The sequence below is a fragment of the Siphateles boraxobius genome, unplaced genomic scaffold (assembly GCF_051911475.1).
Source record: "Siphateles boraxobius isolate OS27281-9 unplaced genomic scaffold, OSU_SipBor_1 13, whole genome shotgun sequence".
Lineage (NCBI taxonomy): Eukaryota > Metazoa > Chordata > Actinopteri > Cypriniformes > Leuciscidae > Siphateles > Siphateles boraxobius.
The window spans coordinates 16,510,620-16,530,964 of NW_027508733.1; the positions used below are offsets into that span (position 1 = coordinate 16,510,620).

Consider the following 20,345-nt stretch of genomic DNA (forward strand, 5'->3'; position numbering starts at 1 on the left):
CCGCACTTTATGTGAGAACTAGCTATTTTTCTGCGATTAGTATAGAAACTCAGTATTGCTCATTTTGATTGCAAAAATTCAACGAAAACTAATAAAAGTGCCCATAACTTAGTCAGAACTACAGAACTTCAGACACCATATATACAATTTTATATTTTTTTACTAGTGGGTGCAGGACACTATTGTACATTTATCTAAGTTAGGATACCAAGGTGTCTGAATAAATTTAGGTTTAACTTTAGCAATTCTGCCTTCACTTGTGTGCATGAACTAGCTTTACAGATAGCTAACAGTTTCCAATAAAGAACCAGAAGCTTCTTGCTGTTTTGTGGTGTTTTACTGAAAGGACTGTAAAACTGTAACATACAAAAACAAAGAAGGGCATATTACAATCTCAGTATGATGAATATACAATACAAAACTAAATAAGTAGTCTAGAAATAACTAAAACCTTCAAATCATGATCGCATAGCAAGCAAATAACTCAATGCTAATTTACATAGAAAATGCCATAGAGAAACTAACGCTACTAGCGTCACATATTTCCTTACAAATTACGAATAGAAAACATGCTAAAATGACTAAATAGGATATCAAAAGGAAGCTGAGATCTCTATGAAACAAATACTTACAGACAGATATTCGTCAGAGACCAAAATGATAGTTTATAAACTTTAACACTCTGGAGTTTGACTTGCAGTGAGAATGTTATGAGAACGACTGAGCTACGGAAACTCTGCGTAGACAAAACACAAGAGACTCAAAACTCAAATACCTCTTCTCACAAGGGGGCAGTACACTCCCCGCCTGGAATACTACTATAACACTATTAACCCTTAACTAATAACACAATTTCTGAAACAGGTCTTGAGTACACCTTAGTAGTACCTTCTTTAACTATGCGTACATCTACTTTACGTACTCTTTTATCTCGACAAGGATAAGTGTCCACAATAAGCCCAGTAGGCCATTCGTTTCTTTTGACCTGAGAGTCCTTTAGGAGGACAACGTCACCAATGGCTAAGTTTGGTTGATCTGCTTGCCATTTTCTTCTTGGTTGAAGGGTTGCAACTTGCAAGATACTCTGCTCTCCATCGTTTCCAGAACGAGTTAGCCAGACTCTGCACCTGTTTCCATTGCTTCCGGTACAAGTCTTTTGGATCGAAGTCTCCAGGAGGAATTGAAACGGGACAGATTTTCTGAGTGAGAAGAGCCCTCGGAGTCAACAAATCCGGTTGTTGAGGATCAGATGACACAGGTACTAATGGACGACCATTCATTATGGCTGTTACCTCTGCCATGAGCGTCACAAGTACTTCATGAGTCAGATTTGGAGAATGAACCTTCAGCATCATAGCATCCAAGATACGTCGAGCCACTCCGATCATTCTTTCCCACACCCCTCCCATGTGAGAAGAGTGAGGTGGGTTAAACTTCCAAGTGCATGCCTCCTTTTTGAGGTAGGATTGAAGTTCCGGGTCTTCTGAACTTATCTGATGCTTCTTACACGCTCCAACGAAGTTCGTTCCACAATCTGAACGGAAAAGTTTGGTGGGTCCTCTTATGGCCAGGAACCTTCTGAGCGCATTTATGAAACTTGAAGTAGAGAGAGACTCAACTGAGTGTTGTTGCCTAGAATTTTTGCTTCAAAATGATCTGAAAATCATCCTGCCTAATCATTTACACAAAACAATACATTGATTTAAATTTTATAAGACACCTTTTGTTTGGAAAGGCAATATGCGTGGAGGCGTGTTCACACCTGAGAAGACAAAGGCCGGATAATGTGCCGCATAATGAGCTGCATATTAATTAGCCCTTTCACACATGGTGTGTCACAGGGTCCCAAAGAATGCAAGGACAAAAGAAATTATCTATATATACATATTTTACAATTAGAAATTGTAACCAATTACAAATAGGTTACAATTACAACAACAATTACAATTTTAACAATATTTCAAGTGTATTGCTTTGTAAAAAGTATACATTTTATCATGCGTATTAAAAAAGGTAAGGATTCATTAGTTTGAATATTGGAACAAACACTATAATAACATCTTAGTTGATAATTCAATATACCTACTTTATTTTTGACAAAACATCATACTATAGTATATTTAACTATGAGCAGAGATTGGTGAACAAAAGCTTACCTATTTAATGTGACAGTAGTCTTTTTTTACAGTCAAAACTTTATAATCTATCCAAAACTAATCACAAAATCTTGTCTAAACATTCATATTTAGTCTGTAACATATCGTGTTTATGATACAGGCCCCTGCCCTTGCAGAGAAGTTTAGGGCTTAACTGGGACTTGCAAAAGGACTGTTTCACCTTCCTCGTATCAAGAGAAGACAATCCATTCACAAGAAGAGGCATCCTTTCTGCTGTTAACAGCTTGTACGGCAGATTATCTGTCAGTTAAGTCCATTCTGAAACGCGTCCGAAAATTAACTGTAATTCCGCGAATAGAAGGCAGAACGCGCATCATGTTTGTTTTTCTTTATTTGGCGAAAAGCACAACACTTTGTTTTTATTGTGAGTATCCAAAAAAAAAATAGACACTGATCAGGATCTAATGATGTACAACACTTAATATGTAAGATCAAAATCAACAGAGTATTTTGAGTTTCTTTTGCACTGATAAGAAAAAAAGCGAGACTATCGCGCCCGCGCGATAGTCGACCTCAGAGGGTTAACCTGCGGCAGGTTGTGCATTTGTTGAGAAGATTTGTAACCAAGCTTTTTCCTGCAAGGATCCACAATCCAGCAGACCTGATGGCTCCTTCAGTGATGTGTCTGCCTTGGTGCACAATCTGTTCATGGTAGAACTGAACCAGCAAAGCAGCAATGTGATGCTTCTTTGGAATCACTATAGGCTGGCTTTGTTCTTGAGTTATTTCCGCAGAAACCACACGACCTCCTACTCACACCAGTCCTTCTTCGTCCAAAAATACATTGAGATTCTTCAGTGGACTGTGTTTTAGTATGTCCTCACCTTTGTTCAGAGTTCTCAATTCTTTTTCAAAGGTCTCACCTTGAACAGTTCGTACAATGACTAACTTTGCTTGAGTTAGAGCGTCCATCTTTGCTTCATTTGAATCAGTAGCTTTTGAGATAGATCTGGCCTTTTCAATTAACTTGGCGATAGCTTGAGTGAGGCGTTTCCAACTGGAGAATCGCTCACACCTGTGTGACCCGAGCGAATTTGCCACGGTTGTAGTTGCAAATGTAGAGACTTGTGGGCGGACTTCAATGTTTGTGGCAGGTTCAACAAGTTGAAAATCGTTCGATTGCACAGGAAACTCTCCATCACTTTCCCTCAAGAAGTCGGGACCAGTGAACCAGTTGGTAGAACTCAGCAAGGAAGCTGGCACATACCGTGTTCCATGATCGGCAGGACTGATTTCCGTGCTCACAAAGTGCCACTGACTGGGTTCGGATGACTTTCTGATGCGAGCAACACGGTTGGCTACGTAGACATAGAACCTTCGGCTGTTGTTATTGATATAGCCTAAGACTACTCGGCTGTCAGTGTAGTATTTCACTTTGTGAATTTCGATGTCAAGTTCATTTAGCAACATGTCTGCCAGCTCCACCGCCAGAACTGAAGCGCATAACTCCAAGCGAGGTACTGTGTGGAATTGTCTAGAATTGTCTGCTGGAAGCGTCACTGTGGTAGCTTGAGGGGAATCAGAGCGGTTATTAGTCGGTGGAGGTGGAGCTGGAGCTGGTATGGGCTCAACTACGTTGTCGCTGTTTTCTGGAAAGCAGGATTCTCCACCTTCATCCTTGGCGGCTGCTTCCAGGACCTCTGCTTCGGCGTTGGCAGCAGCAGCTGCACTCTGTAGACGCAGTTTGAGGAGGTCAGCGCTGAGCTCTGCTTTCTTTTTTGTAGCCTCAGCCTCGATGTGGGCCTTTTCTTTTATCACCTCTGCTTCTCTTTCAGTGTATGATGCCTGTGCTTGGGCGGCTGCTGCTTTAGCGCGTGCTCTAGCAGCCAAAACGCTTGCATTAGACCACTGACTGGCGCGTGACCGCTGACTGGTGCGTGACCGCTGACTGGCACGTGAGGTGTTGGAACAGTTCGATCTCGTTTCCCACAGGTCACCAACGTTGCTCACTGAACTTTGGCGATCAGGGACAGCAGTGTTGTCTTCCATGTCGTCTTTTGGCTGACTTTCCATGCTGTCTTTTTACTATTCTGCCTTCACTAGTGTGCATGAACTAGCTTTACAAATAGCTAACAGTTTCCAATAATGAACCAGAAGCTTCTTGCTGTTTTGTGGTGTTTTACTGAAAGGACTGTAAAACTGTAACATACAAAAACAAAGAAGGGCATATTACAATCTCAATATGATGAATATACAATACAAAACTAAATAAGTAGTCTAGAAATAACTAAAACCTTCAAATCACGATCGCATAGCAAGCAAATAACACAATGCTAATTTACATAGAAAATGCCATAGAGAAACTAACGCTACTAGCGTCACATATTTCCTTACAAATTACGAATAGAAAACATGCTAAAATGACTAAATAGGATATCAAAAGGAAGCTGAGATCTCTATGAAACAAATACTTACAGACAGATATTCATCAGAGACCAAAATGATAGTTTATAAACTTGTAACACTCCGGAGTTTGACTTGCAGTGAGAATGTTATGAGAACGACTGAGCTATGGAAACTCTGCGTGGACAAAACACAAGAGACTCAAAACTCAAATACCTCTTCTCACAAGGGGGCAGTACAGTAGCTGTTTTTCGACAAGTACAGAAACTCAGTTTTGCTTGTACGTCTTTTTAACAGAGGAACTCAACGGTACCATTTCGGTGGAAGACTTGAATCGGGAGAGACTGACCATCCGCGCCATGTTTATGAAACTCCACAACACAAGAGAGGTGAGAACATTGGAGATTCATCGGCCTTCACTTTGGGTTAGTGAAGAGAAGCCGTTGCGTTCAACTCTGTGTGTGTTTGTGTCCATATAGAATGTGATTGGTCAGATGTCAGAGGTGTCGAATCTTATGGATCCGGTGATCTTTGAGCTGATCTCAACAGAACTGGCCGAGTGGAGGCGCCGACAACAGATGGCTTGCATCGGTGGGCTGAGCAATGTCTGCTTGGACCAGCTGCAAAACTGGTAACACATGCACAAATTAATTAATATTTTCTTTATAAACATATGGAGTAGCAATACTAGCAATATATGGAAGTTGTTTTGTTGTTCTAAAATGTGAAATAAAAAAAAATATTTCAAAAAGAAAGTAGAAAAAAAAAGAAAGTCATCAACAATGATGTCAAGTTGCAAGCTTACATAAGATTGGTCTGGAAAAGCGCATCCGTAGGAAAAGTGTAATGTACTAAACCATGAATATTAAACCTATTTTCCATACAAATTAATTATCAAGAACCGCATGATAAAAATCATATGCAGATTAGTTTGTTAGATAAAATACTTCATTCGTCCTAATAAAAAAAGCGACCCATCAATTTTAATGCCGCACTAAGCAACAAATTTGATGTTTATATGCAGGTATGTGTAGGGAGATTGTGGACCAGTAAGATTTTGCTGTGGGCGGAGCTACACAGTGTGATGGAAATATGTTGCGTTTAAACCAGAATGATCACGATGTCATAACGACCAACTCTCGTAGTTCCAGGGGCGTCAAATAATCCCAAATATTGATCATAATTCCGAATTTTGAATGTACAATATGTATTTCTACACATTTTGTGTACTGTTGATAATAGCAATAGTGGTGCGGTCACATTTACTGTGGAATGGCGAATTTCGCAGACAAAATCCTTTAATTTCAATAGGAATCCCACAAAAGGGAAATTTGCCTGAGGGCGAAAGATCTCCCGACAGAGTTCGCAACAGGTTCAAATTGGTCGTGCAAATTTTCTGCACTAACCAACAGAAAACTGCTTTTTTTGAAAGTGACTTCTGTGTGTTGATCTCCATACATCGTTAAGCTGTTGACGATAGACAACCTTTTTTGCATGCAAAATTTTATGGACCTTTTCTGCGTTGAAATATTGACGGTATTAAATATACTGAGAATATATAAATATTGATATTTTTGCAACTATTGTCAATGGACCTTTAAGTGGCTGTGCCTTACAAAATCATGGCTCGCACTTTAAGTCAAATGTTATTGAGTTCTGTTTGTTTTTCCCCCTCAGGTTTACCTCTATCGCAGAATCTCTGCTTCAGCTCAGGCAGCAGCTCAAGAAACTTCTGGAGCTGGAGCAGAAGTTCACATACGACACCGATCCCATCACCCTCAGCAAAAGCACCCTGGAGGACAGGATCATGTTAAACCTTAAAACTTTAATCACAAGGTAAGAGCACTTCTTTGCTTTTTTAGGCCCCGATATACTCACAGCGAAGTTCTTTTTCGTTCTTAGTTCGAAATACCTTAATCTTGGAATATTTCCATGTCAAAGACGGCAGAGCCTCAGAGCCACACCATCTTATTACATAACCGTCACGGACCAATGGTAGTTCGAACGTGTTTACCAGCTGGAGCGAACCTTTCTGGAACTGAACTCCGAACGAACTTTGTTTTGGACTGATTTTGTTTGAAATTACTTAACACCTGTTTGTTCTTCGATTTCGTTTGAAGTATAAGAAAATAAAGCAGAAAACCAAGAAACTCATCTACTATGATGTCAAGAAGCAAGGTTGCAGCTGATTGGTCTGTGGGTTATTCTGAGGAGAAGTGCAGCTAGAGTAAAAAACGCCACTTGATTTTAGTCTTGAAATATGCTAAACAACAAATAATAAACCTTTTTTCTGTAGGTTTTCTTCAATTTCGCTTGAAGTATATCGGGGGCCTTTTCACCACTCCTGAATTGTGTCACTGACAATGAATAATTTTGGATTGCATGTTTTCAGCTCCTTGGTAGTCGAGAGACAGCCATGCATGCCGACCCAACTGCAAAGACCTTTGGTACTGAAGACAGGTGTTCTGTTCACTCTCAAATTACGGTAACTTTAATCACATGGCAGATGATTCACACTTCTCTGGAAGTAGAAGCCAGATAATGAATCTTATTTTTTTTGTGCTCCAGGCTGCTCATAAAACTTCAGGAATTCAACCACACTGTTCGAGTCAAAGTCCATTTCGATAAGTAAGTATTTTGCTACCTTAAGTCATAGATACTTTCTTTTGCCTGTAGATTACTTAATTTATTCATGCCTTTTTAGCTTAACATGCATTCAGAAAAAACAACATTTCATATGTTAACACACGTCTCTTTTTGCCTTCCAGGGATATCGTTGAGAAACGGAAAGGGTGTGTCTTACGTAATTTCCTTTGCATACCATATTGAAGGGAGAGTTACACTAAAAATGAAAATATGTCATTATTTACTCGAACTCATGTCATTGCTGTGTGTTTTATTTTTGTGGAACATTAAATGTGATATTATTTTAAAATGGTTGTTACGCAGGTCTTGAAAAACAGTTGTAAAAAAAAAAGTCCACTACAAAAAAGCGAGTGTGAGTTAATAATGACAGAATCTATATTTTTTGCTAGTTTTTCGGTAACACTTTATTTTACAGTGTCCTTGTTACATATGTTACATGTAATTACCATAGTAATAACAGTAAATTATGCCTAATTACATGCAATTAACCCTCAACCAAATCCTAATCCTACCTTAACCCTATAGTAAGTACATGTAGTTAATTAATATTACACTGTACTTAAATATTTAATTACACTGTAACAATGACACCTTAAAATAAAGTGTAACCAGTTTTTCTTTAAATTCAGTTCTTTTTAAATTTGTCGAATCCCACTTGAATTAAAGGGATAGTTCACCCAAAATTCTCTCAACATTTACCCACCCATATGTTGATCCAAACTTGTTGATCCAAACTTGAGTTTCTTTCGTCTGCTGAACATAAAAGAAGAGATTTTAAAGAAAGTTGGTACTCAAACAGTAGACTGTACCCATTGACTTCCATAATAGGAAAAAAATACTATGGAAGTCAATGGGTGCCGTCATTTGTTTGATTACTTTTGTGTTCAGCAGAAGAAAGAAACTCATACAGGTTTGGAACAACATAGTAAATGATGACAAAATGTTCATTTTTGGGTGAACTACCCCTTTAATATTACTTAGCTATGTTGCTGTTTTAGGTTTCGGATGTTCAACATCTTGGGAACGGCCATGAAGGTGATGAACATGGAGGAATCCAATGGAATGGCTGCAGAATTCCGTCATCTGGTAAAATGAAAAGAAAAACAAAAGAGCAAATTATACTGTAGCTCCAGTTTAAAAGTATAATTCAGTAAAATAACTTAAGTAATAGTAACAATATTTGTTTTACTTCACAGCAACTGAAAGAGAAGAAAGTTACCGGAAACAGAACTAGTGAGGTGAGGGTTGGTCTTTACACTACCGTTAAAAAGTTTGAGCTCGATAAGATTTTTAGTAATGCTTAAGTCTCTTATGCTCACAAAGGCTGCATTTATATGATCAAAAATTACAGAAATATTTTTACAATTTAAATGCAATTTTTTCTTGTGATCAAATCTGAATTAAATAGAAATCTTTTGTAAGATTCTAAATAATGGTCGGCCGATATATCGACACGGCCGATATATCGGCCAATATTTGGCTTTTTTAAAATATCGGCCTCGGCCGATACGTTTTTTCTGATTCGCCGATGTGTTGTAAGCGGGACTTTTATTTTGACGGGCGGCGCTGAGAACACCAGCACCTGAGAAGAGAACTGCAGCGCCTGAATCTGATCACACAGCGCTCACTCACATTATCCGTCTCTCTGTCAGTCATATCTTATACTTTGTTAGACAGAACCGGTGGCTACAGAACTGGTAATCAAAGAAAGTAAATGGTATGCGAAAAAGTAATCTAATCTAGCTGTGATATCTTGTGAAGTGTTCATTTGTAGCCTGCATAAACGTGTTCCTGCGAGTGACGGTCCGTGCGAAGCGAGTAAATGTGAACAGAAGATCAGCTTCACAGGACGCGATCGATTTAAAAAAAAAAAATATGTTGTGCTATATCCAGTTGCCTACTGTGTCATATTCATGTCGTTTTCACTGTGTGCTGTATGTAAAATTAGCGTTACCTTGTCAAAAGTCAAAGTAAAAAAAAATATGATTATTAGTCTGCATGAAATTACCAGATTACTGAGTGCCCTGTTACAGTGTTTACTTCCTTTTTATTCACATATTCATATATTTTTAAACAATTACTTTATTTGTGAAAAATACTATAATAGGATTGCAGATTCAAGAAGTTGCCATTTAAAGTATAGGGCCTAAGCATGTTTATTTAAAATATTTTTAAAATATTTATTAAATGTATCTAATTTATTAAATATTGATTTATATATAAATATAAAGTGTGTATATATATATATATATATATATATTATATATATATATGTGTGTGTGTGTGTATATATATGTTTGATATATAAATATAAATATCGGCTTTATATCGGCCATCGGCCACCCTGCTCTCTAAGATATCGGCATCGGCATCGGCCATCAAAAAACCCATATCAGTCGACCACTAATTCTAAATGTCTTTACTGTCTAAATGTCTTAACTTTTCATAATTTTAATGTGTCCCTGCTGAATTAAAGTAATTCATTTCTTATAAATTACTAAGACCAAACATCGATTGTATACTTCTTAAGATTGTCCAAAATACTTTTCTGTGTGACTTTTCTTCAGTGATGGTTAGTATTAAAGGTGCATTGTGTAATATTTCTGAGGATCTATTGACAGAAATGCAAAATAAGATCCATAACTATGTTTTCAGTGGTGTATAAAGACCTTGCATAATGAACTGTTATGTTTTTATTACCTTAGAATGAGACATTTATATCTCCATAACCACGGCACCCCCTTCTATGGAGGTCGACATATTGTGTCGTCATGTTTCTATTGTAGCCGACAGCGAACTATGAAGGTAAATTGGTAGCAAAACTCGAGAACACGTAGATGTGAATTTGACAACTTGTACAATATATATTCGTACTTGTACGCTAAAATGTACACTCACAGCTTCAATGTGAAAACTTGTAAAATAAAAATCTGAACTTGAATGCTAAGATTTGCACTCGCAGACAATAGTCACAAACCTGTATTCTGAATTTGAAGCTGCAGACAAGCAGTCAAAAATTTGTAAAATGCCATTCACAAAAATACAATGACAGACACTAACTTGTAGCCTAACATATATTTGCACGTATTCTTACATTCACACTCGCAGTAGGCCTACAACCTCAAGTAGGCACTTGCAACTTCTCAAATCTGTCACTGCAATTTCAAATTTCGCGCCTTGACTTTTGCTACTCTTTTCGCGATTTTTTAGATTCAAAACTAACTTGTGCACTTGCAACTCAGTGGCGGCAAGAGAGGAAGGAGGGTGGGAGTGGGGGTGTTCAAAGGAGCCGTTTTATTGGTTGGCGCCTAGCCAATAAAATGGGACTTCTGTTATATGTGATGATATCACGAAACCCGCTTCTCGGAGACGATCTGAATATGATCTAAAACGCTAAAGGTGTTGTTGTGAGGTGTATAGGCTATGCATGTACAAATCTTTTGTATATTTAATGTTGCATTAAAAAAATAAAGATCTGAAATGCTAACATGGCTTAATGCATTAGACTGATATTAAAATAAATAAATGGTATTATCAAACTCAGTAAACAACACCATACTAATAATGCAGGCTATGTACAGAAAAGCAGATCAACACAGAATATGAGCACAATCCATTAAAGACAGTGGTTTGAAAAGGTCAAACTCAGGAAACACCATGCCTACTAATAAAGCATAGAAAAGTAATTTGCATGCGTTTAATTGTACGTTAAGCATTTCCCTCCCATAGAAAACCAAGAAAACGCTTCATGAGGCTTAATGGACCAACAGTTATAAAAAAAAAAACACACACAATTTGTTATTATTAATAAAACTGCAGGCTGCAGGTTTATTTGCACTTAACACATATTTGCTTTCTTTCGTCATATTCTGGGCTCATTGGCTTTTCTGTAGCCGACAAGGCTATGCTTAATTAGTATGGTGTTGTTAACTGAGTTTGATAATATCATTTATTACTTTTAATAACGGTCCATCACAAACGGGTTTCGTGACATCTTCACAAATAACAGAAGTCCCATTTCATTGGCTAGGCGCCAACCAATAAAACGGCTCCTTTGATCACCCCCACTCCCGCCCCCCTTCCTCTCTCGCCGCCACTGAGTTGCAAGTGAACTTGAAAATTTGAACTTGCAGTGACAGATTTAAGAAGTTGCAAGTGCCAATTTGAGGCTGTACTGCGAATTTGAATGTTGGAAGAAATGAAAATTTGTATCACAAGTTTGTGTATGTCGTTGTATCTTTGTGAATGGCATTTTACACATTTGTGACTGCTTGTCTGCAGCATCAAATTCAGAATACAGGTTTGTGACTATTGTCTGCAAGTGCAAATCTCAGCGTTCAAGTTCACATTTTTATTTTACAGGTTTTCACATCGGAGCTGTGAGTGTAAATGTTCGCGTACAAGTACGAATATTTATTGTACAAGTTCTCAAATTCACATCTACGTGCTCTCGAGTTTTGCTACTAATTTACCTTCATAACGAACACACAGCGCTACAGAGTGCGTTTCGTCACTACCTTGAAAAAGAAGTTTTCAGTGGTGTAGAAAAACCTTACTTAATGAACCGTTATATTTGTATTACCTTAGAATGAGCAGTTTCTATCTACACACACCGCGGATCCCCTTACATTGAAATGCGCCGACATGTTTCTACAGTAGCCCTAAACGGACAAACGCGTTTCGTTACTATGTTGATCTTCCTGCAAGGAAGCAAGCTTAGTTCAGCTAATATAATACTGACACAATGATGATCAAGAAACAATGATATTCGCAATTACATATAGTTTTACTGAATAATTAAGTAAACATAATTTCTTAATTTATCCTTGTAAAGAAACCTCATTGCTGCATAGCTGTCAACATTGAACATTGAAAATAAGGGAGATCCCCGGAATCCATCCCCAAAAGAAGGGATTTTTTTACACGATTCCTACCAACAAACTTTTAAAAAAGCACTAATCATTAACTGTCTAAAGAGTTTATAACTACACAATATATATTAAAGAATGACAGACCAATGGATATGTTTAAAGTTCTTTATTTATGAACAAAGTAAACATTACTTACACGGTTCACCACGAATGATGATAAAGATGTTGTGTGCCTAACGTTAGCTGACTCACTCGCGCGCTTTTGTTTCAGTGATTTGTCGTGCTGCGAAACGTCGTTTTTCCCTCCATGACCAACACTGAAATTACAACGACAAATTTTGCAGTAGGTATAATTTGGATCTACATGGCTGCTTGTCAGGTAGTGGAAGGTGGTCTCCCATTTAATCAAATATCGACATGTTGTCCTCGGTTTTGGTTGGTGGTTAATGTGGTGTTTTTGGCCGTCGGCGTCCTCCTGATCCATCATCGCACATGACACTCATCTACTCTAACGTTACTCTCCTTGAAGTTCAGACTTCCCGCTACTTTTTCCCTCTTCCTCCCGCCCTTCTCCCCGCCGCTGCAACTGTCTTCATCTTCGATAGTAGCAGAGAATTTCTAGTAGCCTAATGTATACTGCCACCTGCTTTACTGGAGGTCTAGCAACCCAAGTACAAGCCACTTCACAGACAGATAGTTGCGTGTTCTTAACACAATCAGAGCGTAAAAATACGGGATATTTTACGGGAAAATACTAAAACGGAAAGACAGCGGGAAAAGAGCTAAAATACGTGAGAAACCCGGGAAAAACGGGAGGGTTGACAGCTATGCATTGCTGAACTGGCTACTCTCTGCTTTCTCAGACGATGACATATTTTCCTGTCGGCCACCGTACCTTTTGTTAGTTGCAATTCGTAACCTCACCACTAGATGCCGCTAAAAATCACACACTGCTCCTTTAAATCACATTTAGAGAGGGTTCACATACATCTGTCATCATTTACTCACCCTCATGTCGTTCCAAAGCTGTATGACTTTCTTTCTTCTGTGGAAAAGCTCCAAAAATCACATAAAAGTATCTTGAAAGTAGTCCATAACTCTTGTGTTCTATTTTCAACATCTTCTGAAGTCATACGATCGATCTGTGTAAGAAAGAAGCAGAAAGCAGCTCTTAATCTCATTTGAGCTTCTGCATGTTCAAACTTTTAAACTTGTTTGAACAAATTTTTGTTAAACTTTTTTTTTTGGCTAAATGGTTTCTTAAATGTTCGACAGGGCCCTCTGATCGTCACGGAGGAACTTCACTCCATCACCTTTGAGGCTGAGCTTTGCTGGTCTGGACTGGTCATGAACTTTGAGGTCAGAAGACCCTTCAGAAGAACAGAGTTCGAAACATAATCATCACCAAATCATAATCATCATCAACTTTTCTTTTCTCTCTCCATCTTCAGGCTACATCTCTGCCCATAGTCGTGATCTCCAACGTCAGTCAGCTACCCAGTGGATGGGCCTCCATCATGTGGTACAACATGCTGACCTCTGAACCAAAGGTTAGTCCTCAACACTAATGTTATGCACATAACAGATTTAGGACAAAATTAAATAAATTAAAATGTAAACTGAAAATATTGATATATGATAAAAAACTGAAACTAAACTAAATGTATCGAAATTTTGCCTTCGCAAATAACTGAAATATGTTTAAGTTTAAGCACTACAATTTAAATAACTGAAATTAAATAAATTAAACCTAAATAGAAAAGAATAAAAACAAAATGACTAAAACTTATTAAAACTTATAAAAATATAGATAATAGATGAAAAAGTTGATGAAAAATTGGAAATGTTTGCCTTTAAAAACAACTGAAATACGTTGAAGGGCTAAAATTAGTAACTGGAAATAAATAAAAATGAAACCCGAACTAAAAGTACAACTGAAATAAATTAAAACTAAATAGAAATATTTTTTAAAAGAACAAAAACTAATAAAAATGACAAAAGCACATAACAAAATGATTAAAACTTAAACTAAAATTAAAACAAAACTGGAAATATATATATATATATATAGATATATTAGATGTAAAAACTTTTTAACAAAAAAATTTGAAATGTTATCTTTGCAAATAACTAAAATAAGTTCAAGTTGAACGACTAAAATTACTAACTGGAAATAAATAAAATGGAAATAAAATAAATTAAACCCAAATAGTTATTTTGTCATGTGTTTTTGTAATTTTTATTAGTTTTTGTTCTTTATAAAATATTTCTAAAACTTGAACAAAAATGAAAATTAGTTTAAGCACTAAAATTACTAAATGAAAAAAAAATTAACCTAAATAGAAATATTTTTTAAAAGAATAAAATCTAATAAAAATGACAAAAGCACAAAAAACAACCCCCCCCCCCCCCTAAAATGTAAAAAATAAATTATACAAAATAAAAGCAAATTCAAAGATAATCCTCAACACTCATGTTCTTGAAAAGTTTCAGCAGTAGAAATGAGCTCTACTTACGTCAACACAAATCAGATTGCAGGACGTGTTCGCACAGGTTCTGACTTGCCGTTTCTTTTCCAGAACCTTTCGTTCTTCGTCACTCCTTGTTCAGCCACCTGGGGTCATCTAGCGGAGGTGCTGAGCTGGCAGTTCTCCTCCATCACCAAAAGAGGTCTTAATCAAGAACAGTTGAGCATGCTTGGAACTAAACTGCTGGGTGAGTCTGATAGCTACTTGTCTGCCATTGAGTGGCTGATTCTGTTGGAACAGATGAACTAAATGCACAAGCTTGTGAACTTTGGCCCACAGGTCCTAAAGCGGTGATGGATCCTGAAGCTCAGATTCCTTGGAATAGATTCTGTAAGGTTGGTCTCTATACTATATATGTTTTTACTTATTCGTTTAGCCATTAGGTCGAATCTTCTGAATTGAGCACCCTAGTTTTGAAACCCATGATTGTTAAAAGTGATTTGAGTCTTGTGTATGATGTAGTCTGGCAGTGAGAAGAACTTCACCTTCTGGTTGTGGATCGAAGCCATTTTGGATCTTATAAAGAGACACCTGCTGAGTCTGTGGGATGATGGGTAAGAATCAGTTGGTTGGATTATGAAAATTCTGCTAGAATCACATGATCACACCTTGATCACATGCTGTTGGGGTTAAGATCAACCAGGAAGATCAGCTAACTAACGTGACCATTTTGGACATCTACGGTACCATATTTCACATAACGGGGTTATTATAGTTAACTAGAACTAAATCTATTAACTTAAAAAAAAATTAAAATAAAAATGAAATATAAATATTACATAAAAAAATGAAAGTAAATGAAAATGAGAAATGTTGCCTTGGCAACTATCTGAAATAAGTTGAAGTTGTATCACTAAAATTACTAACTGGAAATTATTAAAAACTAAAACAAAAAATTAACTAAATGGTAATATTTGCACAAAAAGATGAAGACAAAAGCACACAACAAAAATATCTTAAATTAGAAATGTTACTAATGTTATTAATGTTATTAATGTTGGCAAATAACTTATAAAAGATTAAGTTTAAGTTGAAGCACTAAAATTACTAACCGAAAATAAATATAACAGTATTATCAGAAATATAACAGAAATATATCACATAACAGTTTACTAAAAAATTAACTAAAATTGAAATGAAAACTGAAAATATAAATATTTGATGAAGAACAAATATACAGGTCCTTCTAAAAAAATTAGCATATTGTGATAAAGTTAATTATTTTCCATAATGTAATGATAAAAATTAAACTTTCATATATTTTAGATTCATTGCACACCAACTGAAATATTTCAGGTCTTTTATTGTTTTAATACTGATGATTTTGGCATTCAGCTCATGAAAACCCAAAATTCCTATCTCAAAAAATTAGCATATCAAGAAAAGGGTCTCTAAACGAGCTATTAACCTAATAATCTGAATCAACTAATAAATTCTAAACACCTGCAAAAGATTCCTGAGGCTTTTAAAAACTCCCAGCCTGTTTCATTACTCAAAACCGCAATCATGGGTAAGACTGCCGACCTGACTGCTGTCCAGAAGGCCATCATTGACACCCTCAAGCAAGAGGGTAAGACACAGAAAGAAATTTCTGAACAAATAGGCTGTTCCCAGAGTGCTGTATCAAGGCACCTCAGTGGGAAGTCTGTGGGAAGGAAAAAGTGTGGCAAAAAACGCTGCTCAACGAGAAGAAGTGACCGGACCCTGAGGAAGATTGTGGAGAAGGACCGATTCCAGACCTTGGGGGACCTGCGGAAGCAGTGGACTGAGTCTGGAGTAGAAACATCCAGAGCCACCGTGCACAGGCGTGTGCAGGAAATGGGCTATGGTGCCGCATTCCCCAGGTCAAGCCACTTTTGAACCAGAAACAGCGGCAGAAGCGCCTGACCTGGGCTACAGAGAAGCAGCACTGGACTGTTGCTCAGTGGCCCAAAGTACTTTTTTCGGATGAAAGCAAATTTTGCATGTCATTCGGAAATCAAGGTGCCAGAGTCTGGAGGAAGACTAGGGAGAAGGAAATGCCTGAAGTCCAGTGTCAAGTACCCACAGTCAGTGATGGTCTGGGGTGCCATGTCAGCTGCTGGTGTTGGTCCACTGTGTTTTATCAAGGGCAGGGTCAATGCAGCTAGCTATCAGGAGATTTTGGAGCACTTCATGCTTCCATCTGCTGAAAAGCTTTATGGAGATGAAGATTTCATTTTTCAGCACGAACTGGCACCTGCTCACAGTACCAAAACCACTGGTAAATGGTTTACTGACCATGGTATTACTGTGCTCAATTGGCCTGCCAACTCTCCTGACCTGAACCCCATAGAGAATCTGTGGGATATTGTGAAGAGAAAGTTGAGAGACGCAAGACCCAACACTCTGGATGAGCTTAAGGCCGCTATCGAAGCATCCTGGGCCTCCATAACACCTCAGCAGTGCCACAGGCTGATTGCCTCCATGCCACGCCGCATTGAAGCAGTCATTTCTGCAAAAGGATTCCCGACCAAGTATTGAGTGCATAACTGAACATAATTATTTGAAGGTTGACTTTTTTTTGTATTAAAAACACTTCTTTTATTGGTCGGATGAAATATGCTAATTTTTTGAGATAGGAATTTTGGGTTTTCATGAGCTGTATGCCAAAATCATCAGTATTAAAACAATAAAAGACCTGAAATATTTCAGTTGGTGTGCAATGAATCTAAAATATATGAAAGTTTAATTTTTATCATTACATTATGAAAAATAATGAACTTTATCACAATATGCTAATCTTTGAGAAGGACTGTACTTACTGGAAATAAATAACTATAACTGAAATAAAAATAATAACCTAATAGTAATATTTAATAAAAATTACAAAAGTACATTGAACAATATGACAAAACATTTGAATCTAAATCCGAAAATATAAAAGAAAGTTCTAAATATTAATAAAAAATAAAATAGTATATAAATAATTCTACATTTTTGTTAGATTTCTGCTATAAACAAGAAAAATGTTCCAGGTTAAATAAATACATAATTTAACCTGTAACATTTATTTTAAAGGACAACTCCAGCACAAAATGAACCTTTGGTCTAATAATACATTGGTACCGAGTCGACCGTTCTCTGGGATTTGTTTTCATGATAATCGAATGTAAAGCGTTTTATCTCTAAAAACTGTTTAGCTTTTAAGGCTAGTATATTGGGCATAGAATAAGTAAAAATAAATCGCTAGTTAATACTAGGGATGCACCGATACCACTTTTTAAGGGTCGAGTACGAGTACCGATATTTTTTTCCTGGTACTCGCCGATACCGATACCGATGCCTGTTGTACTGGGGGGGTTCTCGTTTTATGTGGCAATTTTCTAAGACAGCACAATGAGACTAATGAACAAATCAGCATCTTTATTTTCAACAACTTAAATAAACCTAAAAAAATAAATAATTCTTATTGTGCTTATCACAAATTTTCAAAGCCCAAATTTCACAGTGTCCAATAACCTCCAAAGGGCAAAACCAAGGACATAATGAATGTAATTTTTACCTGCCTGTCACAAAGTTGTCAAAGTGCTAAAGAAATCACAGACAACAAGACAATCAAATTTGTCATAAGGTGCCAAAGAAATCACAGAACAAATGTTTAACATAACACTGAGTAACAATGTAATCACAGCCGAAAGTGTAAAGTGAAATATTAGAGTGTACTATTAAATCTAGCAACACTATAACTGCAGGAAGAGTGTTCATAAGAAATATAAGCTAAGGATATACGTGAGGTATCGGTCTTTGGTATCGGGGTATTTTTACGAGTACGAGTACAAGTACATGAGCTTGGTATCGGGCCCGATACCGATACTGGTATCGGTATCGGTGCATCCCTAGTTAATACCACTAACAGGGCTCAAAATAGCCGCACACTAACACAATAACGTAATGAGGGTACCTACCTGCAAACCGAAACATTGAGAACTTTGTAAGTGTACAGACAGTTTAATAAGAAGATACTTTATAAAGACAATACACTTCCATCTTGGAAAACAGTCTCGACCAGTCAAACCACGAACGCCGTGCTTAGTGAGCTGGTCGATCGGAATTACGTTTGTGAAATCTAATTACAGGGCAATGCATGAATTATATCGGTTTATTAAAATATATGGGTGACTACTACAAGGGAAAAAGGGGTCCCATACTTTCATATGAGATTTCAAGTCATAGTTCAGCTCACTTAGCACGGCGTTCGTGGTTCGACTGGTCGAGACTGTTTTCCAAGATGGATCCTGCCTGTATATGCGAAGTGTATTGTCTTTATAAAGTATATTCTTATTAAACTGTCTGTACACTTACAAAGTTCTCTATGCTTCGGTTTGTAGGTAGGGACCCTCATTATCCTACCGTGTTAGTGTGTGGCTATTTTGAGCCTTGTTAGTGGTATTAACTAGCGATTTCGTTTTACTTATTCTATGACCTATATACTAGCGTTATAAGCTAAAACAAATTTTAGACATAAAACTCTTTTCATTCGATTATCTTGAAAACAAATCGACAGAACGGTCGACTCGGTACCAATGTGTTATTAGACCAAAGGTTCATTTTGCGCCGGAGTTGTCCTTTAAGTGGGATAGTTAATTCTGTAAAAAAAAGTACCAAAATTGTTTCCCCTATTTTTAGTAAAAACATGCATTTATAATAACTCTTTCCCTGCCAGTGTTTTTGAAAAAAGTTACCAGCCGACATCAGCATTTTTGATAATTACCACAAAAATGTCATGGCCCCTAGAATATTTTGTTGTTTGAATATGTGAACATGCAATATATCAAAAGACCCTCTGCTTTTTACAAAAAAACCAAACATTTTATTCAAGCTTAATTCATTCTTTTTTATCAATACTTGAATGTGGTTAAGTTTCATAAAAAGAAAATTGAGCAAAAAGATGAGAAAATCACGTTTTTGTCAAAGACTACATCCAGATTGGATTCAGAAAAAAACAACAAAAAAACATTGAGTAGATCGAGTCCATCAACACCCTCAAAGCTGTACAGTCCTATACCTCATCCTGGTATGACATTTCATTCTGTAACATTAGACAGTTTTGGGTTACACTTTATTTTACAGTGTTCTTGTTACATATGTTATGTTATGTTACTTATACAGTAAATGATGCATAATTACATGCAATTAACCCTCATCCTAATCCAACCCTAACCCTATAGTAAGTACATATAGTTGCTTAATATTACACTGTACTTAAACATATAATTACACTGTAACAATGACACCTTAAAATAAAGTGTAACCCAGTTTTGATTTACATGCTGTTAAATGTTGGTGATCGCGTTATTTTACATATGCATATGCATACATATGCTATCACTTGTTTCTGGTTCTTCTTCGCATGTGTTTTGATCTGGAGATTATGTACTCTTTCAAAAGATGTCATAGCGCCCCCTACCGTATAACAGTGAAAAAACGGAAAAACTATTTCCATCAATGGAGGGAAAGTGTTGTGTCATGAATGATGGGAATTTCAGTCAATGGCAGGGAACGAGTTAATAAACTTTGGGAGTCCGGCACATTGGTAGTCTATTGGTCTAGCGGGAACATTGCTTTAATACTGTCCGTCTCTCACAGGTGTATAATGGGGTTTGTGACCAAGGACCGTACTAAAGCTCTGCTGTATGACAAACTTCCCGGGACGTTTCTGTTGCGCTTCAGTGAAAGCAACCGCGACGGAGCAATCACGTTCAGCTGGATCGAACATGACTCAAACGGTGAGATGCTCCTCCCTTCTGACATGCTGTGAA

The 20,345-nt window shown here is 37.1% G+C and overlaps 1 protein-coding gene across 1 annotated transcript in view; it reads left to right on the forward strand.

Moving 5' to 3' along the window:
* Nucleotides 1-20,345, forward strand: part of stat1a (signal transducer and activator of transcription 1a) — a 31,079-nt gene that overhangs the window by 5,828 nt on the left and 4,906 nt on the right. The window contains exons 7-20 of the mRNA XM_077226185.1: nt 4,818-4,909; nt 5,000-5,151; nt 6,198-6,356; nt 6,913-7,005; nt 7,089-7,148; nt 7,289-7,312; nt 8,165-8,252; nt 8,363-8,404; nt 13,313-13,396; nt 13,489-13,587; nt 14,617-14,752; nt 14,845-14,900; nt 15,028-15,119; nt 20,173-20,312. Of these exons, the coding sequence (XP_077082300.1) occupies nt 4,818-4,909; nt 5,000-5,151; nt 6,198-6,356; nt 6,913-7,005; nt 7,089-7,148; nt 7,289-7,312; nt 8,165-8,252; nt 8,363-8,404; nt 13,313-13,396; nt 13,489-13,587; nt 14,617-14,752; nt 14,845-14,900; nt 15,028-15,119; nt 20,173-20,312 (1,317 nt within the window). The remainder of the gene's footprint in view (nt 1-4,817; nt 4,910-4,999; nt 5,152-6,197; nt 6,357-6,912; nt 7,006-7,088; nt 7,149-7,288; nt 7,313-8,164; nt 8,253-8,362; nt 8,405-13,312; nt 13,397-13,488; nt 13,588-14,616; nt 14,753-14,844; nt 14,901-15,027; nt 15,120-20,172; nt 20,313-20,345) is intronic.